This window comes from Antrostomus carolinensis, unplaced genomic scaffold (assembly GCF_000700745.2).
Source record: "Antrostomus carolinensis isolate BGI_N321 unplaced genomic scaffold, ASM70074v2 scaffold18151, whole genome shotgun sequence".
Classification (NCBI taxonomy): Eukaryota; Metazoa; Chordata; class Aves; order Caprimulgiformes; family Caprimulgidae; genus Antrostomus; species Antrostomus carolinensis.
The window spans coordinates 17,872-41,415 of record NW_010293699.1 but is presented as its reverse complement, the minus strand read 5'-3'; the positions used below and the strand labels follow the sequence as shown (position 1 = coordinate 41,415).

At 38.3% G+C, this 23,544-nt stretch overlaps 1 protein-coding gene across 1 annotated transcript in view; it reads left to right on the top strand.

Moving 5' to 3' along the window:
• NWD2 (NACHT and WD repeat domain containing 2) overlaps window positions 1-22,634 on the top strand; it is a 36,970-nt gene extending 14,336 nt beyond the window's left edge. The window contains exons 4-7 of the mRNA XM_029087317.1: window positions 13,117-13,320; window positions 15,422-15,566; window positions 15,870-16,459; window positions 18,063-22,634. Coding sequence (XP_028943150.1) covers window positions 13,117-13,320; window positions 15,422-15,566; window positions 15,870-16,459; window positions 18,063-21,998 — 4,875 coding nt within the window. The 3' untranslated portion in view covers window positions 21,999-22,634. The remainder of the gene's footprint in view (window positions 1-13,116; window positions 13,321-15,421; window positions 15,567-15,869; window positions 16,460-18,062) is intronic.
• Window positions 22,635-23,544: the final 910 nt, after the last annotated feature.

Sequence of the window (23,544 nt, the reverse complement as noted above, 5' to 3'; positions counted from 1 at the left end):
TAGGAATTAGTTCCTTTCATCCTGCTACTGTCCTTTCTGTCTTCCTACAAATTTATAATATTTTAATAAACCAGAAAAAATGGTTCTTCCCCTCCAAGCATCTGAAAAGTAGGGAACACAGGCAGATAATTTAAGAACATACAGAAGGGACTGGTAGTTCCACATCGGTCTTAAGTTTACCGGGCCATCATACTGGTAGCATTGTTAAATTATACCCTTTCTATATGTGTCTCTTCTTATGCAAGGAATTATCTAATGATTTCTTTTCATCTTTGAAGGACTAGATTGATAAACTATCTGTTCAGAGAGTACCAGCCACCAACTGTCCCAAATAACAGCCATGAAGCCTATGCCAGCTGGCTTGGAGAAAAGAATGTTTCATTACAATTGGCACATAAGGATACAGAAATCAAATAAAAACCATCAAAATCCAGCAACTAGTCAAATAATATAGGCCATTGTACTTGCAAAGCAGATTTGATGTTACATTATGCTGCTTGTTTTGCATACTGTGATAAACACAAAATTCTGGGTGCTGTAGAGAGGTGGCATTATAATCTGCTAGACCCTCACACTAAAAATTTGCCTTTGGGCTTTCATTTATTTTATATCTGTGCAAAACATGTTATTGATGGTGTTTTAGGTGCTTCACTATACAGTCATGGGTCATACTAGGCTCATGAGGACTGTATTATTCTATGCAAGTTGTAAAATCCTTTTCTTGACATTTTGTTACAAAATTAGCTTTTCATTTGTAGACTCAATGAACACCAATCTGTTTAGCTCTAATAACAAGGGGAAAAACTGCAAAAATAAATTTCCAGCGAAATCTCATTTCATGTTACAACTAGCTTCAGTTTTCCTTAAGTCAGGAAGGGTTTTAAAAACTCTATTATGCCATCAGTGATCTCTGCCTCTGATAATGCTCATTAACACTTTCTATGGCTATATATGTCACTGAGAAACACGGCTTCATTATGTTACAGAAAAGCCTAAATAGATAGGTCTATTTCCAATAAAGAGTGTGTGTATGTTCTTACAGTAGGATTTGGATAGGTTTTGCAGTCCTAAAAAGCCCTCCTCAGTTGCTGCAACTTTGGTGGTGACTGCAGACTAGATGCCTCTCTGTTAATCCCTTAGGTGCCTAATTCATCTCTTCTTGCTATTCTCAACATTACCTTAATCTAAGGTCTTTGGCTCATCATTTATCACTTAAATGCCATCCCAAAATGGGAATGTAGAAACTAAGCAGCCCTCCTTTCGATAAACACTATCAAGATCATATTTCCCATAAAACAAAGATATGGCCCCTTCTTTTTACAGGGTGCATAGGTGCAGCATGAGGCAGCATCCTTTCTTACATATGAAGTACACCAAAGAGGGCAGCAAGGATGCAGAAGAGTCCTGGTTTTTAACTCATGGGGTTGGGGCCCAGAAGCCAGTGCTCTGTCCTCCCAGCTGACTACACTGATAGGCTCAGAGTATCTTCTTCATTTCTGGTTCCATGATGCCTGTATCCCTGGATGCTCAGAAAGGCACATTAAACAGCAACAGTAGAAGAAGCTTTTCTCCATTAGCCAGCCTTCATTTGTGAGATGCAAGACAGGATTTCAAACCCCTTCACAGTTCCTCCCTGCTTTGTGATCATTTTATAAAGCAGGGGAGGTTACACCACCATGCCCTCCTCTAAAAGACAAGATTGATCTCCTTGCTGTTTCCAGGAAAGGTTCATTTCCCACTCCCTGTAGGAAAGGCAGTGATTTCCACAGACAAGGTTATTGACTCCAATCTGGAGTCAATAAAATCTTTTATTAAACCTAGCTAAAGTCTAGCTAAAGTTTTTTATTGAACCTAGCCCTTGTAGTTTGTTTTTCTACTCAGCTCTAGCATTACAAAGTGTTACAGGACCTGTCAGAGAGTTGACAGGAGTCTGGACTGCAGTAGGAGTTACCTGTAAGGTCCTGAGCTTTATGTGAGAGGAAAAATGTACATGCTTGTCAGGAAATCTCCCACCCAATTTCAGAAAAAAAGCAAAGTGAGAATGATGTATTTGTTTGGAGGAGAAGTGGATTGAGCGAGCAGCTCAAAGCTATAGACAGAGGTAGGCAAAACTTCCTCAGTCCTTCCTCTACCCTACCTTTATTCACAGACCTCTTTCCTAATTTTATTCTTTTTGACTGATTTTCTCGCCTGCACCCATTTGCAGGGAGATCAAAGACCCAGCAGTGACAAACAGTGAAGGAAAAGGCAACAAAATGAACTAAACTGGTGCTTCAAGATCATGTAGAAGGTAGGAGAAAGAATGTGGAAGAAGACCATTTATACTTTAACAGCCAGGAGAAAGGAGAGTTCTGATGAAGCAGAGTGTTTAAGGAAGTAGGTCATTAATTTCTTCTGAGGAAGCACATTCACTCTGCATGATGGACTGTTAGCTCCTACCCACTATGTCCTGAGAAATTACTCATCATTGTTTCGTATCCCTACCGCTAGGGAAGAACTTTGAGATTTAAAAACATTGCACTGTGGGTGAAGTTCAGAGTTGAGGGAATTGCTTCATTTACAGCTGGATTCAGCTGCTTGCTTTAATTTTCTGAAAGACAGGTTAAGCATCAAGTAATTCCACCGTCATTTTCTTCTTACAGCTTACATCAGGAACATTACTGACAGCAAAAGACTTAATCTCTTCCTTCCAGTCTCAATTCCAGTCAGTTTTCTTACAAGGTAGTTGAACAGCCCTTTTTAGTTTTTCCTGGCACTGAAACCAATACCCATCTCAAGTTTCTGAAATACCTATAGCCCCCCAGCGTACTTCTGGAGCACCTCCAGGGGAAGAAGGAAGAGAGAAATCAGGGCATGGCTCTGTAAAACAATGCACAGCAACATTTCTCAAGCCAGCCAACATAAATGCCTATCCAAGCAGATGAAAAAAACAGAATTATATTTCTCAGCACAGAAATGTCATTATTATGCCTTCAGTTTTCTACTCACTTCAATGACTTCAATTAAAAATTATATTTGTTATGTTTTGAACAGTCAGCTAAAATTCTAAAACTAAATCTATTTACCCATAAGCTTCAACCAAAGGACTGAGGTGTAAACACTATTATTACCACATAGGTATGGAGAAAAATCAAATGAAAATATTTGATACTGCTCTATGGTACCATTTTTCCCTTAAAAAATAAACAGGACAAAAAATGCAAAGCAACAGTCCCATCCCTGCTGATACATAAATACAAAAGATCCTTTGCATATAAACACTCAAAATAGAAATGCTTTTTTTGCAAGCTATCATTAGCCTCATTTTATAGATAGGCAGTGGGAAAAGCATCAGGAAGTTACCAGTTTCCATACTGAGCTGAAGCAAAAGTGGAAAGATTTAAGAGTTCTGCACCCACTCTGATGTTCTGTCTGCTAAGTTGTGCTGCCTTACAACTGCTGGCAGTAGATGAAAAATGCTGTTCTGAAGGCACTTTGACCTGTACATCCTAGAAATTACAGGTTACAAGTTTTTTGGCCTTTTTTTCATATTTAAGGTTTCTAGTGGAAGTATTTTTGAAAGACTTAATTCCAATGCAACATAAATTTTGTCCTTTGATCACTACCGTGAATAGGCAATAAAAGCAGTAAAATGTATTTAATTGAAGAATATTCTCTCTGGGCATGTATCAGGAGGCCCTCACACTGTACTGCATTGCAGCTAGAAGGAAAAAAAGGGGGTGGAAGCAGCTATTTTCAAGACATCTCTTGGGCACCAGCTAATCTGGAACTCCAGTTTCCTAAAACTTGGTTTAGATGAAGTGCCTTACGACAGCCTTCTCCATCTTGGTTTCAGTTGTTCACTTCAGTTCAGTTCACTGGTTTGGAGTTTACCCAAACAAGCAGTTAACATATACACTCCATTGAGATTTTCAATTAATTCATATATTTGTTTTTCTTCTTACTGAAATAATTAGTGCATTTCAAATAAATTTAAGTAAATATACTTTTCTAGGTTCAGTTCAGATGATTCACTGTTGTTTAACCATTAGCATTTTTGCTTTGAGTTGAGAAGAATTAGATATTATTGACTTAAGGATTAAAAAAAAATAATATAGGACATTATTTTCTATTTGTTTCTGGCAGTAAATTCTTGGTTAAATTCAAATCATATTTATTTATCAGAAACAAGGTTCCAGCTAATCCTCTTATTTTGGGTTGGGTTTTTTTTTCCCAAAAATGTCTCTGGCTGTGCCTGAATATCTTATATTGAATAAGTAATTTCTACTTATGGATACTGTTACAATAAAGTTACCATCTACTGGTAACAAACCAAAAAGACCTATAGTTGTACTTGGTATCTTTGAATGGGTTGTTCAATGAAAGGCCCGTAAAAATTGGTATCCTGACCATATGTTCCAGATTTTGAAGATGTGATTTCCCTGTATATTTGGTTACGTTAGTTAAACCCACATTTCTGCAGAGCAGGAGGTTAAATACACCTACAAGTTACAAATTCTGCGTGTCTTCCCTGACTTGAAATGTGCCACCGAGGCAGGTTTGCACATGCAAGTATAGTGTTGGCACATCCAAACTCTACATGAAAGACAGAATATAGAATGTAGCCAGTATACATATAAAAAATAAGGTTTGAAAACAATGGATCATTTTTTGTAGTTCCGTTGAATTGATTCTATCTTCAATTTGAACATACACATATATCAATTGAAAGAAATTGATGGTATTAGCATCTGTTTATAATAAGTATGCTTTTTAGACAAAACATTTATAAGAAATTTGATGTCTTACTGAAGTTAAATAGATATGTCAATCTTTCACTTGTATTTTTCTTTATGTGTCTTTTGTCTGTAGCAGTCTGATCTGTTTCTGAGTAACACTTTTTATCAGTAAGTATAATAACATTACAGTAAGCAGTAGTGCAAAAACCGTATTTCTCTGAGTAAAATGGCTATTTGACTGAAATGTATGGCTTTCAAGAGGAAAAAAGTTTTTATTTCATAAAAAAGATTTAACTACAAGAGGGAGGAAACCTAGAAGCACAGGATGAGGAAGCAAGGAGTTAGATCTCTAACCGCAGGATTCACAGAAGGCAGTGAATTAGATCTCTAACCGCAGGATTCACAGAAGGCAGTGAAGAGCAAGTGACCACAGGAGAGACCATCCAGAGGACTGACTTTGTAGCCCTTGATTAGGCCATTCATGCAAACTGTGGAAAGAGAAGGTTCATGTTCCTGCTACGATTAATATTCAGTTACTTATACAAAGCTATGTGATTTCGTAGACAGAGAGGAGCTGCGCTGGCAGCAGTTTTGACATGCTACTGTTGCCCCATTATTGATGCCAAGAAGCCTGATGAGTAGGGTACATACCTGGTGACCACAGATGTGTCCTTCCAGTTCAGGAGAGATTTTAAAACAGGCCTCTTGCTCCATAGGTGAGCTCCCTCATTACTTGCCTTGCTTTAGATTATGACCCACTAGCTACATCCTGCTCTTCACTGGTTTTCTGCCTGAGGCCTCCTGGTAGGAACTAGTAGAACTCATGCATGAGTTTCTACCAGACTGAAATCCACAGTTCCCTTGAGGATGGTAGAAGGACACCTCTGGGACATCAGTGGGAGCAGCATTTCCCAACCCTTGGCAACAGATGAAAAACAACATCCCAAGGCAGCGCTTAAGTCCCTACAAGTCAAGCAGCTGCTGAAGAACCACTTGGTGCATCTCAGTGGCACCTGAATGCTGATATTGGGTGCCTGCAGACAATTTTCAGCCCAGAGCATGAAGCACTCGCTGCGTCTTCAGTAATGTGCGATACTCTTTCTTCTAATGGAGATGTTCTACTTTGAATAAGTGATCTCAGTTTAAGCTCACATTAATTTAGCAGGCTGAAATGTGAGTCACTCAAGACCTAATTCATGAGTGGCCAAGACTTTCCTCCTTTAGTAGTTGAGTAGTTTCTGTAAGAAGGACCGGGCTGAAAATTAGGAACAACTACTTCCACTACCCAGTTACAGCTAACCACTGCATACCTGCCACAGCTCTGAATCCCGGCCCAGGCTTAATTCCCTGCGCCTACTTCCTCTGTCAAATGGGGACAGTAATACTTCCTAATCCCTCACTGATCTTGCAAAAACAAATCATTTAAAAGGAGCTTAGATCTTGACACTCAGAGGTATCTTGGGTTAAAAAATCAATTGTGGTTAGATTTAATTCCTTCAAATATGACTTCTTGATGCTTATTCTTCCAAAAGCTGGCAATGCAGGACTGCTCTGAGAACAGGCAGAGAAGACATATGTATGTGCTTCACTGTCATATGTGGAACTTCACAAATACCAAGAAGTAGAAGTGGTAGGACTGATCCCATTGAGCTCAGCAAGAGATCATTGGATCAGATCATTCACCAGCTACAAAACTGTATTTTCAATTAATTTGAAGCTTTCTGTGTTGGCAAAACAGCAAAAAAATGTTGCTCTTAAGTATCTGAAATCACTTCACAAAACTTACATATCTGACTTTTCAAATTGATTTGCAGATGTTAACATACTTAAAAAATATTAATGAAACCAATCAATAATTAATATAACTTGCTGTTATTTGACAGTTTATTTTTATTAAAATTACCACTAAGTATCTTACTTGGAATTAAATATATCTAAAATTTCAACTTGTTCTCTGTTAATAAAAGGTATGGTATTAGGGTTCATGAACATTTTAGTGATGATGTCTGAACTAATTACATGAGATGCACTATGAATCTATCATATCAAGATCAAATCCGTATCTGGTTAATTTCTTCCTTTTGGTCATTGTTGTGACTGTGCCTATAATTTTAATATCTTTCCACACCAAGAAGATCAGAGGGAAGAATACTTCCTATCTGGATCTAAACAGTTACGTTTTTAATCTTCATTTAATAGTAACTTCAGCCTCAGGCTCAACAAAGCTAACAAGACTACTGCTGAGGTTGCTCTGTGTTAATTCTATAAAGTTTTGTTAGATACAAATGGTTGCTGAGGGTTTTATACATGTTTGCCAGCCTGGTAGCTTAAAACAGTTCAATCACCTTCAATCTAATGAATCTTTAATTTGTTGTTTTACTATTAAAGGAAAATGACTCATCAGGTGGGAGATTTTTATTCACAAGTCTGCATATAAACTGTCTTTTGGTATTGAACATAGTGTAAACATTGATGTTCCCTTTAAAAATAATTTCCTATAATAACCATCAAAATGCTGCAATGTTGTTACCACAAAGTGAAGTTTTAAGTTACAGTACAGTGCTGTAATGTGATATTTTTCATAAAGCTCTGAAATAACAGTATTCTTATTTGCAGACTTAGTATGAAAAAACATTAAGATTGTAAGAAATTATATTTTCTTTCAATGCTGTTGCTTCATTTTTCTTCATTTTTCTATGAAGAAATTTGCATTTACTTGAATATATAGGGAATATGGAGAGGGGGGTAGATATTTTCAGAGGCTGCTGCATCTGTCTGGATGCAGTTCAGACACTCAAGCTCCTGGAGTAAAAGTGCAGTTTAGAGTTTCTCATTTAAACCTCTAAAGGTTTGAATGGTTTTGTGGTACTCTGATAGACTACACTTATACAGCCAGATATAAATTTAACCATGACGACCATAACCAACAGAATGGAGGGCAGGTAGCTATTCCCTGGTACCAGTTAGAAGGAGATACCTCCAAGCCTCACCTCTGTGTCTAAACATGAGAAGATGTAGTTTCCACAGCCTGTGCATGCAAATGCACCCATCCTAAGGCTGTCATGTAGCCTTACAACAAATAGTTTATTAAGGTTCCAGCAAACACATGGTCTGTTTATAGTCCTTAGGGTTTTTTTATTGGTTTGGGGGGTTTTTTGTTTGTTTTCTTAACTAGTGACCACTGTTAATGAAAAACATGCAGTGCATCTGGAGGAAGGTGTATTTAGGTGAAGAACTGTTCCCCAGGAACCTGGTGTGTTTATGTGACGTAACTCAGCATTCAAGCATCAGTCTCTCAGTAGAGAACAGTGTATTTATTCAGTATGCCTCCTGCTGCCAGCATTGGGGTGTCCTATCACAGTCCTTTAGAAAAACAGTGTCAGTTACTTTTGTCCCCTCCAGAAAAAGGAAAAGAAGTTGTGTTTCAATACCCCAGTTAAATAGCCAGTGAAACTGGGCTGTAGACTGAGGCTAATCTGGAGCTAGCAGAAAGCACAGGAATGACTCCATGAAGAGTTTTCTACTTGTGATAGTTTAACTTTGCTGGCAGCCAAACAAGACACAGCCACTCACAGCCTCCCTCCCCACCCGCCTCCTTTCCCCCTCACCCAGGGAATGGGGAGAGAATCGGAGGGGTAAAGGTAAGGAGACTTGTAGGTTGAGATAAAAACAATTTAATACTTAGATTAAAAATAAAATTAAAATAATAAGAATAATAAGAGTAATAATGATAACAACTATATATATATATATATATGAGTGATGCAGAGTACAATTGCTCACCACCTGCTGATAACGATCCCGGAGGAGTGAAAAGGAACCTTGAAACCGAAATTGCAATCCTGGAAAAACGAGTCTGCGTGATTCCCAAGAGAATCCCCCCCCGTTCCGGTCAGCCCTGGTTAATACAATGAACATGACATAATATGATATGGAATATCTTATTGGCATATCCAGCTGTCAATTCTGGGTTTTACTAACTACTACGCTTTTCTTCTCCACTCCCCACTGCCAGTCCTCTGTTCTTGGAAACTACCCAAGCCAGGCGGGTTTTGAATGTCTCCAGAGAAGGAGACTCCACAACCTCCCTGGGCAGCCTGTTCCAGTGCTCTGTCACCCTCACCGTAAAGAAGTTCCTTCTGAAATAATAATATACTGAACATGATATAATATGATATGGAATATCTTATTGGTATATCCAACTGTCAATTCTGGTTTTACTAACTACTACACTTTTCTTCTCCACTCCTCTCTTCCAGTCCCTCTCTTGGAAACTGCCCAAGCACAGTGTCCTTGTATTTATCGACATTTCTTCTCATAACAATCTCCACTGAAACCAAAACACAGTGCTTTCTAGCTACTAAGAAGAAAATTAATCCTATCCCAGCAAAAACCAGGACACTACTACATAAAGCTTTTTACCATAATATCCTTCAAATGCCTACCCAGGGCCAGGTACTAATACCAGAACCTCAGCGAACTTCTTTTGGGGCACTGAGAGCAATACAAGTGCAGTGCAGTGCCTGGGATTGCCCTGCTCTAAATGACAGACCTGCGCAGCACAGTATTTACAATTTGCTGGTTCTACTTGTGTAATCAATTCCCTTCTTCATTCCAATTCTGTTCTTTTTATTCCCTATCCTTTCCTATTTATATTTCTCTTTGTTTATTTGTCAATTCTACTGTATTAGCACATCAAAGACACTAACTCATTTAATTGTCCTTCTAAATGCACATATTCACCAAGTAGGTGCCACAGGTGTCCTCAGAATCTCTGTCCAGCTGCTCCTTAACTTTGCTTTAATTGCAGAAATGCCTAAGCTTTGGCTACATGGAGTCCTTGCTCACACCAGCCACGTGAAGCAGTTTTCCTGAATCAAACACAGCCCAGTTTCAGAGGTGTGCTCTGAGCCTGGCCAACTCATGCAGCTTGTATGAAGGGACTTCTGCCACAGTCCCTACAATAGTTTTCTGGTGTGCAGTGGGCACAGTTACAGAAGACTGTTCGGCACCATGCTGCCTGCTGTTCCCTGAGCAGTTCTCAGGGAAAAAATATGTGGCAGTGAGGTGCTGGTGTGACCTCCGCAGCTTCCTTTTTGCCACGGTTCACTTTTTACGTTCTAAGACTAAATGTTTCAGCACATTTAGATCCTTACATCATGTTCAACTGATGCGTTCCTTTCTTAGTAGAGCTGTTAGCTCCAGGCTCTCCTAAACACTAGATGTCTACAGTAACAAGCTTGACTCAGTTTTCACCTTGCAGTGCAATGTATATTTGCTCAGACTTCTCTTTCCTCCACACTTCCTCATTCCTTTTCTTCCTAGCACTATGGATGTGTCATCTTTTAAGACTAACCTTAAAACTTTTCCATAAACCACAACCAAACAAGAGGAGAAATATGTCAAAGCAAAATGATACAAGGCTTATTTAGTTCTTTATTAAGGTTCATGGATGCTCATCCCTAATGGAGGACACTCTTTTGTCTGTGTGATTCCTCTTCTATATCCCTCATCTAATGCTAGACTTCTAGCAAAATATTAGCAATGCCAACTATAGCACCAAGGTACATCATGATAAATGTATGTCCTCTATTTTTTAACATTTGATTTTTAAAAATGTGAAGGCTTTCAAATAGTATTTGAACTTGAATAGGCCTCTGTTTTATTTGGAAGCTTGTGATACAGTCATCTACAGTGATTCTAGTATTCTGGTCACATCAAAGTTCTTTTTTATTGTGTTTTGCTCTAGTAGCCAGGAGGATGATCCCTAACACAGGATTATTTACATAATGTCTGTTGCAATGACAGATAAGATACAAGAAAAAAAACATCCATCTTTCATTTTTAAAGTACTGCCTTTTGTTATTTACCTATAGTAGAGTGGAGAGAGAACAGCATAAACTGTACCAGAGAAGCAGAAGAGTACACAGAATAATTCCAAAACAAATTTAGTTGATTAAATGCAGTACATTAAACCCAGACATTTTCATGTTGACATTTTAGTATGGTTAATGAAGGGCCCAGCTACTGATCTGTGCTTGGGCAAGTGTCTATTGAATCCACTGGACTTAAATTCAGAAAAAGTGTAGCCTAATGAATTTCAAGTAATAATCACTGTACAAGGTCATTGCAAAATTTGCATAGCAAAGCTCCTCTGAGAGAAATTTATGAGATTTCTACATGTGCAAAGGCTTGCAATTCAGCATGATACAAGTTATTAACCTCACTTTTATAAAGAAGGAAAATAATATTATATTTTGTTTAACCTCTGCAGCTTCAGAATTCCAAAATTCTAGGGCTCTATTAATTGATCAAAACAGTAAAAACTGAGACATTTTCCCCAGTTATCTCATTATTTGAAGCAACATAGCTCTCTCTATGAAGGGAGCTACTAGTTAGAATGATCACATAGAAAAAATAAATTCATATAATAAAAATACTGGATCATTTCATTAAAATTATTATTATTTAATTCTATTTACTGAACACATCTGTTCCTTTCTCCTGACTCCTTGATGTGCACCCTGAATTAAGCTACTGTGAGATATGAATGGGCAGCCAGGCAGACTCATCTTTCCCCTAATGCCTCTCTATTGGAGCAGCTTCCTGAAGGATTTGGGTGCTGGGACTTGTCAGAGACTGAAAACTGGACTATATGAACTATCACTATTCCTACATTTCTTCCTTTCTTCTAAGCAGTGGACAGACATTGACTTGTTCCTGTCCATCAGCTCTTTGTCATTACTCCTCTGCTGGAGCAGTGTCGACTGCTCTCCATCAGAGGCAGCACTGGAGTTCATGTGAGCTCTTCCTAGTCTGCTCCAGGGAACTGCCAGGTTCGTTTGCACAATGTGAACTGTGGTCTGAGCTAACTGAGGTGGTTTTGCCTGAAAAAGTTTAGGAAGTGTTCACATGTACTGCTCTGACGTCTCTGCTCTGAGGCTATAGCATCTAGCATGATGAGCCACTTGAGTACCTTCTGCCAACACAACTGGATTCAGAAAAGGGGTCTGCAGTTTCACACTTTTATAATCAGTAAAGCAGGCGTCATCATCATCATCAGTTATTGATTTTCAGGATTCAGTTACAGCTGGAAAAGTTTAAAACATCTTCTCATTATGATGAGTGCTTTAAAAATAATGAATATTTAGATTTTTATTATTTACAAATAAGGTAATTTACATTTTTAGAGTACTACTGTATTTGCATTAGCATTACTGTACTAAGAGATCTTTCTGATTCAAATCAAGATGCTGATATCGTTCCTCTCCACATTAAGTATTCCTCCTCATTAACTCAAAATATTTACTGAATACATTTAAATGAGGAAAGGAAGAAAAAATCCTACTTGAAAGGAAGCGAGAGTTCTTATTGACTTTGGTGGACCAAGATTTGAATGTAGAATTAAGTTGATTATTGCAGATTTATAAAATTTCATCAAAATAATGCAGGAACATCTGCAACTCTATAATCTATACAGTTTTTCCCTTTTTTTTTTTTCAATAAAATCTTTATGGACAGCAAACTGTGGAAATAATTTTTAAAAAATGTAGTCAGACCATCACAACCAATGTTTTAGTCCTCACCTCTGAAGGTGAAAAATCTCCTGTGCCACAGTTTAAGAACTGACTGTCACCAGCCTTTGCCTGTATACAAAATATGTGCATCTAAGTACTAAAATTTGTGCATCTAAGTACTAAAATATGTGCATCTAAGTACTAAAATTTATCTTTCTATTTGCTATTTGATCAAAACTGTTTTCCCTTGCCCCACTGTTCATTCAGTGGACAGCTACAGGGGCAAAGACATTGAACATCTTTGCAACGAGGGAATATGAGACAGCAAAGCAACATTGTGGTTTTGCAACATTGATCCTTGGTATTGCTGGTATAAGCCACATTTTTAATAATACCAATATGAGCTATACATAACATCATGTGAATTTTCATTAAACAAAACATAAAATCTTCTGTTCCATTATTGTGGAGACAATGAATAAAGCCAAGAGGTAAAGAATCCAGAGATGCATCCTTATCCTGAGTCCAGAGAAAAAGATTTCCACATTCACTTTTGCATGTGAGCTTAATGCCAACCTGTGACTAATGGGAATCAATTGTACATGAGCTGATACTGTGCTAAGAAAGAATATTTGGTATTTTTTAATTTCTGCTTTTGAATGCCTTTGTATTTTTATTACTAGTTGATATTAAGAAAGACAATGCATCTACTTGAAATTTTATCAAGTCATCATAGTAGGATGCAGCTCAGTATAGTAATTCATCTTACACTGTACCCGTTTCCCTTCCTAGTAATTTCAAAGTCATTAGACTATTACTACCTTTATTTTTTGCATAACTAAAAAGAAAAATTTAATCCCTACTTTTCTGCAAATACACAGGGCCTATTGGGAGAGAAGTACGGGAACATCCGAATTCCAGGGGAAGTTGAGTCAGCAGAATTTGAAATGATCCTGGATGCTGCTGTAGAGGCCAAGCTAGAGACAAGGATTTTAGAAGAGTGGTACTGCAGGGATGAGAATGCGGTGCCACCAGCGTATTACCTCAGACCAAAGTCTGAAATGCTGAAGAACTACCAGAATACAGTAAGTCAAAGTCACCTCCTTACAAGATTCTCCTCTATCAATTACAGTGGTGGGCAGTCCCCAGGGCCAGGCATTTGCGGCTGTCTCTGCATTAGCTTCTACAGCCCTGTCTACACCTGAGCAACTGGTGCTGTGATGCTCCTTTCCCATACACGGTGAAGGGAACAGCTGTGAAACACCAAGGAACACGACAGGTTATGCACGACTCCTGCCTCGATGCACTCTCTGATAACAGCTATAGCAAGTGGATTGTAGTCATTCATGACCTGTTGGGGCTAGTAGGACAGTTGTACAGATTTCTCTTCCTTTCCCTGATGTTGGAATAGGGAGAGCTACCTGCCCTGGTACTGTGCTTTTGCTAGATATCAATGAACAGGATTTGCAGAGGAAATACACATTTTCCCTTCTATCTCCATACCAGAAAGCTCTTTAACAGTCAAACAAGTGCTTAGTGCTGTTCCGAGTCAGATCTCATACATTTAACTTATTAACTGTGTTAGAATCATAGAATCATTTTGGTTGGAAAAGACCTTTAAGATCATTGACTACAACCATAAACCTAGCGCTGCCAAGTCCACCCCCAAACTTTGTCCCTCAGCAGCACATCTATACATCTTTAAAGTACCTCCAGGGATGATGACTCAACCACTTCCCTGGGCAGCCTGTTCCAATGCTTGACAACCCTTTTGGTGAAGAAGTTTCTCCTAATATCTCCTACTTCCCTTGGTGCAATTTGAGGCCATTTCCTCTTGTTCTATCACATGTTGCTTGGAAGAAGAGACCAGCACCCACCTCGCTACACCTCCTTTCAGGATTTTCAATATTCTAACAGAAGATTTTTTAACACTGTTAATTATAATTTTTAAAACAGGCATTTGTCTTTAATTGATGACAATAAAAATTGTATATTACCCAGCACTCAGTTCTACCCTCCTACATCCTGTATACCCAAGGACAGATTTCAGTGCACAAGAAGTACAGTTCTTAACAGAGTATTCACTGCATTTTGAGTGCATACTGTACTATACAAGAAAATTAAATTAAAACATTATACTGCATTCACTTACCATGTAGCAGAATGTTTTCTCTGTTGCATGAAAAAACATTGAAAACATGAAGAACATAGAAATGGAAAGAGTTTTAATGAGTTGAAGACAGTATAATATGGCTAATTCTAAAGTTCTGATCACAAGGGAGAAAGCAAATTTTGTATCTTTGCATTGTTTTCTTTATGCCCACAGTGTCCCTTTGAATAAAGCTTGGCTTTGTTGTTATTAAAACTTTGTACCTTTCCTCAAGCTACTGGTACACAGAAGTTGTTAGTAAAAAGGTGTGCGTAACTTAAAGCTAACACAGAGTTACATCTCATAACCTTACAGAAAGTAATAAAAGATACACAGGTCTGAATGTGTCAAGAAAGAGTTGCTAGGGAGCTTCTCGTGGAGGCTGTTTTTTTTTCCTATTACACCTTCCAGGAAAACCAAAGACCCCTTAAACATTTCACCTGCAGTAAGAAATGCAGCAGTGACTACCAGCTGCCTTAGAGAAACCTCCATCGTGGCATCTACAAGATGCCATCTGAAATGATTAGTGAATTCATATTAGAGTCCATCTCTGATGACAGTAAGATTACTGTTACTATAGCAATGAATGAATGAAAGTGATGTCAGATATAATGCCATATTTTTCAAATATGGTAGCTAATATGAGGTGCTTAATTACAGGTAACAGGAACCTAATTTTCAGGTTTGAGATACAAGTTTAAATAATAATAATAATAATAATAAATTATTATTATTTTTATTATTGCTTCTCATTAAAGGAGTGATAATTTTAGCAGTATTACTGCTGCTTTATTAAATATTGCATTAGCTGCCTCCAGTAGGAATTCAGAGAATACTCAAAGTAGTTAACTTTTTTAATTCTAAAACGGAATACATTATTATTATCTGCAGTATAAAAAGTTGAACTCTTACTTCTTTTTAGCGTATGTCTTCCTCTGTTACCGTGTTATTTATGACCTTGATTATTAGACTTGTACTTTCTGAAGTTGTAGATGTGTGTATTACAGCTGCTGTTTAACTATGGGTATTTTTAAAAGATGGACTCTTCTTCAAACTCTATGAATGAGAACAAATGGCAAGATATATCAGAAGAGATTAAGAAGATTTTTAAGACTGCTGTGAAATTGCTGTATGAGAAAGGAAAAATGAAACACAGCCAAGCAAAGAGATATCTTTCCTCTGGTAAAGTTCAGACTAACTATTTCTATGTATTCATTTATTATCTTTTCTGTCAACCTTTCCACAAACTCAAAAACATATTTCTGTTGCCATTTCTCATATAATTGAAGAGAAAAAAAATGTTCATTGCACTTGCTTGAGACCTAAACCCATACAAAAGCACCCAGTAATTTTTCTGTGCTTTTTCTTTTTTTTTTCAGAAAACACATGCGATAATTTAAGAGTCTGGGGTTGGGGGTGGGGGATGTTCTCAAAATGTTTATAAAGAAAAGTTAACAGAGTCTCTGTGTCTCTTTTCATCCTCAGCTATTGAAGATGAACTTGATTTTGCCTTGGGTAAACAAACGCCAGCTTTTCTAAAGAAGTGTGTTTGCTACATTCGGAAGATTGCCAACATTGAGCGTTTCGTTAAAATTCCAGAGATGGGAAAATACATGGATGTGGTACATACAGCCGGGAAGTTTCTACGAGATCCCGAAGCCCATGAGAAACTGATCAAGCTCAGGGATGAATTCATTCCTACCATCGTCGCATCGTCCAATCTGAGAGTGTACACGTCCGTCACTCACTGTGACATGAAACTGGGCTACTCCCAAGAAGTGGAGAACCATTACATCGAAGGACTTGGTAAACAGTTCTATGAAGACATGATTGATATAATCCAAGCAACAGTGCAGCAAAATTTTGACACCGAGACAGACTTGCTATACGATGAAGTTCTTCAACACTCATCACTATGTAAAACGTACTCCACTTTTTATGAATATAGATGTGAGGCATTAAACATAGTTCACAAGTACGTTCTACCCAGCAAAATAGGTCACATTAACCCTCTTATCATATACGGAGGACCATGCACAGGGAAAACTCTTTTATTAGCTGAAGTGGCGAAGAAGGTAAGTAAATACTTTACATAATATGTTGATGTTAGGAGTATTAGTGTGTAAGGGCCAACCTAGTTTTGTCAACAGATCTGATATCAGCCCTCAATATAGAAAATAAAAATAATAAAAAGTATATTCTGCATATTAATGTACACGTATTCAGAAAAATACCTTTCAATAATAACTATGTCTGTGTGCTTAGTCAAAACAAAAATACTTTATCAGAGCTCTTAAAAACCTAATAGGAGTCAATATATTTTTTAATTAACACCACGTATTTTAGAAGAATCTCTTTCCCTCTTGTTCCACTGACGTCCTATGAATCTGGAACCATCTAAACATCGTATGCTGTTTTTAGTCTTATTCATAAATACAACATGTCTTTCTAAGTCATGCCATCTTATGTTCTCATTAGAAATTACTCTGGAATTAGTCTGATACACTTGTTACAAATACACTTGCTACAAATCTGTCTGTAATAACCTGCAAATATACCTATACTAATTTGTTCGACATATGCAGTTTAAGTCATTGAGCTGAGTACTCCAGGGAGATGAGTGAAACACTTTGTGCAAGGCAGGACCAGATGCAGAAAAAGACCAAGGTGGCATCTCTAAGCCTAATTCTCCAGCTGGGAGTCACAACTTTGAGTTCCCTGCAGGGTGCTCAGAGAATTTAGCACTGTGGGCTGGGAAACAGCTGAATCAGCCAGAAGGAAATGGAGATGGGAACAGTAATGTTTAAAATCCTGCAACCTTCCCAAATGTAACTTCCTATAGATTCACAATAGTTGCATATATGAAATTGGGATTTGCAACTCAAGATCTCGTTTCAGATCTGAGTTCATAAGTTAACCTAGAGAGAGTAGTTACGCTTTTCTTTTAAAAATTTGGTAATAAAGTGAGGTGACAAGACTTAGAGAGTAAGAGAACTGAGTGTAGTTACCTGCACAGAGATGATTTATAGCCACATTCATCACTTGCTTAGAGTATGCTAACCAAAAAAAGAGCAAGAGATACTTCTCACCCCTTATGGCAGTGTGTAAGAGCAAAAGTCGCAGGCACACCAAGATAGGACGTAGTTCTGTGGTCCAGAAATCATGGTAACCTGCTAATAAAGGGCAATCTGTACTCTGCTCTCCAAAACCATCAGGGCATGCATTTATACTCAGCTGGGAATCAGTGTTAAACAAGTTTAGGTGGCAAGCTGGTCTGCCTGGCCAAGGATGACATTGCTTAGTGTCTAAGGAAGGTTATTAATGAGACAATCTACCTATTGACTTTCAGAAGTGAGACACAGAGACAAAGAGTGCCCTGGGACTTATGGACTACATTCTACTCATGTCCTGTTAGACATAAGCCTTTTTATGGATCTGGGTCATAGTGTTTTGGGATATTACCTGTGCTAAACAAAGATGACATATGATATGATTTCATTCGGTACCCATAAATCAAACCACCCTTTCCATTCAACCAGTAACAACTCTGCCAGTGAAAGTATTTCCATTCAACCAGTAACATTTTAAAATATTTATTTATATATAGGCAATCACTATTTATAAACTTTGTTACTGTGCTTCATTTAGATATTAACTAAATTATGCTCTATATTCTAGTCCTATTCCTGGTTGCAAGAAGAGATGGGACCAGATTCTGACCCTGTGGTAGTTATAAGATTTTTGGGATCCACCGAAACAAGTACAGATCTGAAGAATATACTTCAAAGCATTTGTGAACAATTAGCAGTCAACTATCGCTGCCTCGTACAAAGTTACCCAAAAAAGATACATGACCTTCGGGACTTGTTCATCAATCTCTTGAATGAGTCTTCATTCCACAGGCCACTGGTGATTATATTTGATGCCCTAGAACAGCTAACAGATAGTGACGATGGTAGAAAGCTCTGGTGGCTTCCCATTCACCTTCCCCGTTCAGTACGGATAATTTTGTCAACACTGCCAAACAAGCATGGGATCCTGCAAAAACTGAGGTGCCTTATTCATGAAGAAGACAACTACATTGAATTGACTGCAAGGGACAGAAAGATGTGTAGCCAAGTACTGAAACATCAGCTGCTGAGAGTTAAAAGAAAAGTAACATCAGGGCAACAAATCTATGTCAATGAAGCATTCTCCAAGTGCACACTGCCTATGTTTGTGAACTTAACCTTCAGAGAGGTCAGGAACTGGAGATCTCACAAAGATGTGGATGAGTCCTCCCTCTGTGTCACTGTCCATGAAAGCATAGAGCAGTTGTTTTGGTCACTGGAAAACAAATGTGGATCAAGACTATTGTCAAGAGCACTTGGCTACATCACTATGTCCAAATCTGGCCTGAGTGAAATGGAACTGGAAGATATTTTAGCCCTTGACAACAGTGTTATGTATGAACTGAGTGAGAGTGTCAGAGAAAGTAACCCACTGAGAATTCCATACATATACATTGCAAGGCTTAAGGAGGGCTTACAGGGGTACTTGATAGAGCGACATGTGAAAAATGTAACGCTTCTTCTTTGGGCAAATAGGCACTTGCAACTAATTGCCCAGAAATTGTACCTGCACAATGAAGAAGATTTACATGAAATGCATACAGTCATGGCAGAGTATTTCCTTGGTGTTTGGTCAGGTGGACGAAGAAAACCTTTTTACAACAATGACCAATATCTCAATGGTTGTCCTGACCCTGACGGTAGAGGCATGAACGAGGATGAAAGGCACTGCACGGATCAGACTGCTTTTGACAGGCAGGCACCTGATCAGCCATGGGTCTTTCAGTGTAATCCATTAGAGCCTGATATCTTTTTTATCAATCACAGAAAAATGACAGAGCTTATTCATCACTTGACAAGATCTGGAAGAACAGATGATCTTCTGTACGGAGTCATTATGAACTTCAGCTGGCTGTACACCATGATTAGAATAGGGCAGTTTGATAAAGCACTTTCTGACATAGAACTGGCTTACACCTGCTCACAGGAAAAGGAGCTGAAATTTCTGGCCAGTACCCTCCGCAGTATAAAGTTCAAAGTAGTAAAATACCCAGGTTCGCTCTCCGCTGAATTGCAGCAGAGGCTTCTCCCAGTAGTAAGTTCATTGCCCAAACTCAGACATCTTCTCTTAGAATGTGACAAGGACGGACCCAAGTACTGCTCTATTGTACCTTTGCATTCCTCCATGGATGTGACTTATAGCCCCGAGCGCCTGCCGCTGTCATCCAGCTGCATGCACGTCACTGAGATTTTGCCTACTTTTAATCCCAGCACAATTATTGCTGCTTTAGAAAATGGCTCCATCAGCACTTGGGATGTAGAGACCCGCCAGCTACTAAGGCAGATTACAACAGCTCCATCTGTTATCCTAGGAATGAAGCTTACTAGTGATGAAAAGTATCTTGTAGTGGCTACAACAAAAAACACTCTTTTGATATATGATAACATAAATTCCTGTCTTCTGTCTGAGGTAGAAATTAAGGGGTCAAAACACTGTGGAATTGGGGGGGGCTCCAGTTTTATAAATGGATTTACGTTATCAGTCAACCATGCGCTTGCTTGGCTGGAGGCCAGCAAAGACGTTACTGTAATAGATCTGCTATATGGTTGGCCTCTCTATCACTTCCACTGCTGGTACGAAGTCACCTGTGTGCAGTGTTCTCCAGACGGAGTTTATGCTTTCTGCGGACAGCATTTGAACACTGCAACCATTTTTCACTTGGGCAGCGGAGAGAAGCTGGCCACCGTGACCTCTGAGTTTTCCGGTGGATTTGTGAAATTCCTTCTCATTCTGGACACAGCCCAAGAAATGGTGATGGTGGACAATGAGGGTAGCCTCTCTGTTTGGAATACGGAGGAAATCGCAAATCCCCAGCTTACGGATGACTTTGACTGCAGGAGAGAAGACAGTGAAGTTGTCAGCATAGAGCTTTCTGAAGACCAAAGTGCAATTTTAATTTGTAAGGCTCTCAGCATTGAACTTCTTGACACTCACGTGTGGAAGGTGGCTGAAAAGTTTAGAGCTAAACACAATGAGCGCTTTATATCTGCCGTGTTGTCCAAAAATGGCAACTGTATAATTGCTTCAATGGAAAATACCTCAGCCATTTTTGTTTGGAGAAGAGATACGGGACAGTGTATGGCAAGCTTACAGGAAATCTCAGGAACTATAGTCAGGCTAATTAAATCAAATCATCATAACATGCTGCTATCCTTATCCACCAGTGGTGTCCTTTCTATTTGGGATATAGACATCATAACTGCTATGTCCAATATTGACAAATCTGGCAAGCCTATCCAAAGACTGGTGTTGCCAGCCAGAGGGGAATTAATATACACATTAGATGGATCAGATTCTGTCCATAAGTGGAACTTCAGCACTGGATTCATTGAAGCCGTGTTCAAGCATGAAGGTATCGTTGAAAACTGTGTGCTGACCTCTTCTGGAGAGATGATGGTTACATCAGATGATAAATGCAGCCAGTATGTATGGCACACTGTCAGTGGCGAAAATATCTTTCGTATTAATGGACAAAAAATCTCAGAGCTAATGATTACTCATAACGATCAATTTGTAGTCTCTCTCTGTGAGCAAAATGCATCCAGAGTTTGGCGACTGGCTACAGGACATAGGGTTTGCAATATTTTAGTTGCCTTACAGAATGCATTTATAACAACTGCAAATACATTCGTAGTCGGAATGGCAAAGAATAAAGTGTTGGCAGTGAGTCTCTGGACAGGCAGTATAACCAAGAAATTTTGCTGTGATGACGGTGCAAGCATTGTGGATATTAAACTGATACCAGACTGCCCAGATATTATAGTATTTATAACATCTACTGAAACTGTGAACATCTGGAGCCTAACAGAGGAAGTCATCTGCAGGCGCGTGCAATTGCCTACCAATTTCTTAAAAAATTTGGAAGACTTTGAAATGTCCCCAAATGGGAAGCTAGGAATTATAACCCGTGGTGATGAGAACATCAATGTGCTTGATTTATACAGTGGAAAACTTCGTGTGCTTCACGGTCCAGGTGTCATCTGGCGGCAGAGGCTGTCTCGGGATGGCCGCTATCTTGTGTACATCTGTTTTCGCAGTGAAGAAGATGATGACAATGGCGCGGTCTCTAGTTTAATAGTAATGAGGCTAGCGGATGGCAAAAACATCGGTGCCTGTTCTCTTTATAAAACTCCCACTTTCCTTGCACTCTCACAGAGACATTTAAATATTATTATTGGATTTGATGATGGAAGTATAGGTACTTACACTGTAGTGGATCGAGTCGATGCTGCACTGAAAATCAAAATTGCTACTTCAAACAGCCGTCAGATTTTCAACAACACAACACAAGTGATTAGGCCAAAATGTCACAATTACAGCTTCAAAGTGACTGCAGACTGCATTTGGAGGGAATCAACGGAAGTATTTGCAAGGGATAGCCCTATTACAGTTACAGAGCCTGAGGTGAGTGAAGCAACACCAACCAAAAAACACAACTATTGCTATGAGAAAGTGTGCTCAGCCATAGATTGCAGAGGACACAGTTTTGCCGCTGACAACTAAGTAATCGTCTGGACTAGCTTATCTGAATGATAGTATACATGCATAGATTGTCTTCTGAATTCATGTAAAAATCAGTGTGTTTCTTGGAAGACAAACAGAAACAGCAGAGGGCAGACCAGCTGTTTTTTCCTCGACAAATATTCTTACATTTGTGTAATCAAAAAAGCAAACATAAAGCAAATGGGCTGCAGGGTTTTTTAAATTTCAGAATACAAGGGTCAGTCCAGGATTTCACCAGGGCCTTGATTAAAAATTTCTAGCAATACTATCAAAATTGTTATGCTATTACAGAAGTTAGGTGATCTTATCTGGGATTGACAAACTGTTTTAACTAGAACTAAAGCTCCACATGATTGGTGAGAAGAGGCAGACCACTATTTTATATATCAAGTGGCCTAGATGGGTCTATAGCTAACAGTCAACTTTATACCCACTTGCAAAAATGTGTTTTTCTGCTTGATGGTGCAATGACAAGATGTCACCTGCCAACCTGGAACACTTGATACATTCCATCAGCATTTAAAAAAATACCTACTTTTTTTTTTTTAATTTGAATTAATCTTTGGGTTGAAAGGAGTAGGTACCAGTCAGCTGCAAACATGTCATCATGTGAGCTGATAAGTATTTGCTCACCTCAATGAATGGACTGAAAGATTTTTTTTTTTTTTAATTGCATGCAGGGATTTCAGGTTTCTGTATTGTGATAGAAATTATAAAAACCTAGGTCATAAAAGGAATATAGAGTTTGGGGTTTTATTTTTGGTTTGGGGAATTTTTTTGTCTTCACAGTGTGTATTCGTACAGGTCGTAATGAAAACTTTTTCAAAAAGAAAGGGTGTTACAGATGAAGTTAAACACGTTAATTTCTCTATGTTAGAAGGTTGCTATCCATTTTGTTGTACGAAAGTCTAAAGTACCTCCTATGTCCCCAAAATAATCTTAATAGAAAGTTTTCAGATATGCCATGTATTAATCTTGATAACATTTGCCTTACTATCATTTCTGTTCTTTCCCATGATAAATACAGATCAGATGACCAAACACTCTGGGACTGCTTGTATATGTGCTGAAATACTCCACTAAATGTAAAGGCTGTCCAAAGATTCTCTACTGGTCCAATTTGTAATGGTTTTTTCTTAATTCTACGTACTTACAAGCTTTCTGCTTTAGAACTGTTCTGAGCCTTTTGTACAGTTTTTCCAGTTTCAAGGCAGAAATAGTGAAATAATGACAAATGCTCTAAAAAAAAAATTACATTTTGCCCAAATAAAAAAACCCCCAAAAACTGGACAACATCTGAAAAGATTTTTCCCTCCTTACATATCTTAAAAGTTGGCACACCTGTGGAAATTTTTTCAAATTATTTAAACAAAACAATTTTATTTTTAAAATCAGTACTCCATGCCACAAATTTCCAAGAAATGAATGCTAAGCTAGAACTTAATGTAGTGTGTGAATGTTCAATGTACAAGCCAATCTAGTATATTAAGTGACTTGAATGATTTTTCCTAACTTGTTTGCAACTAATAGATCATATTGAATGTTT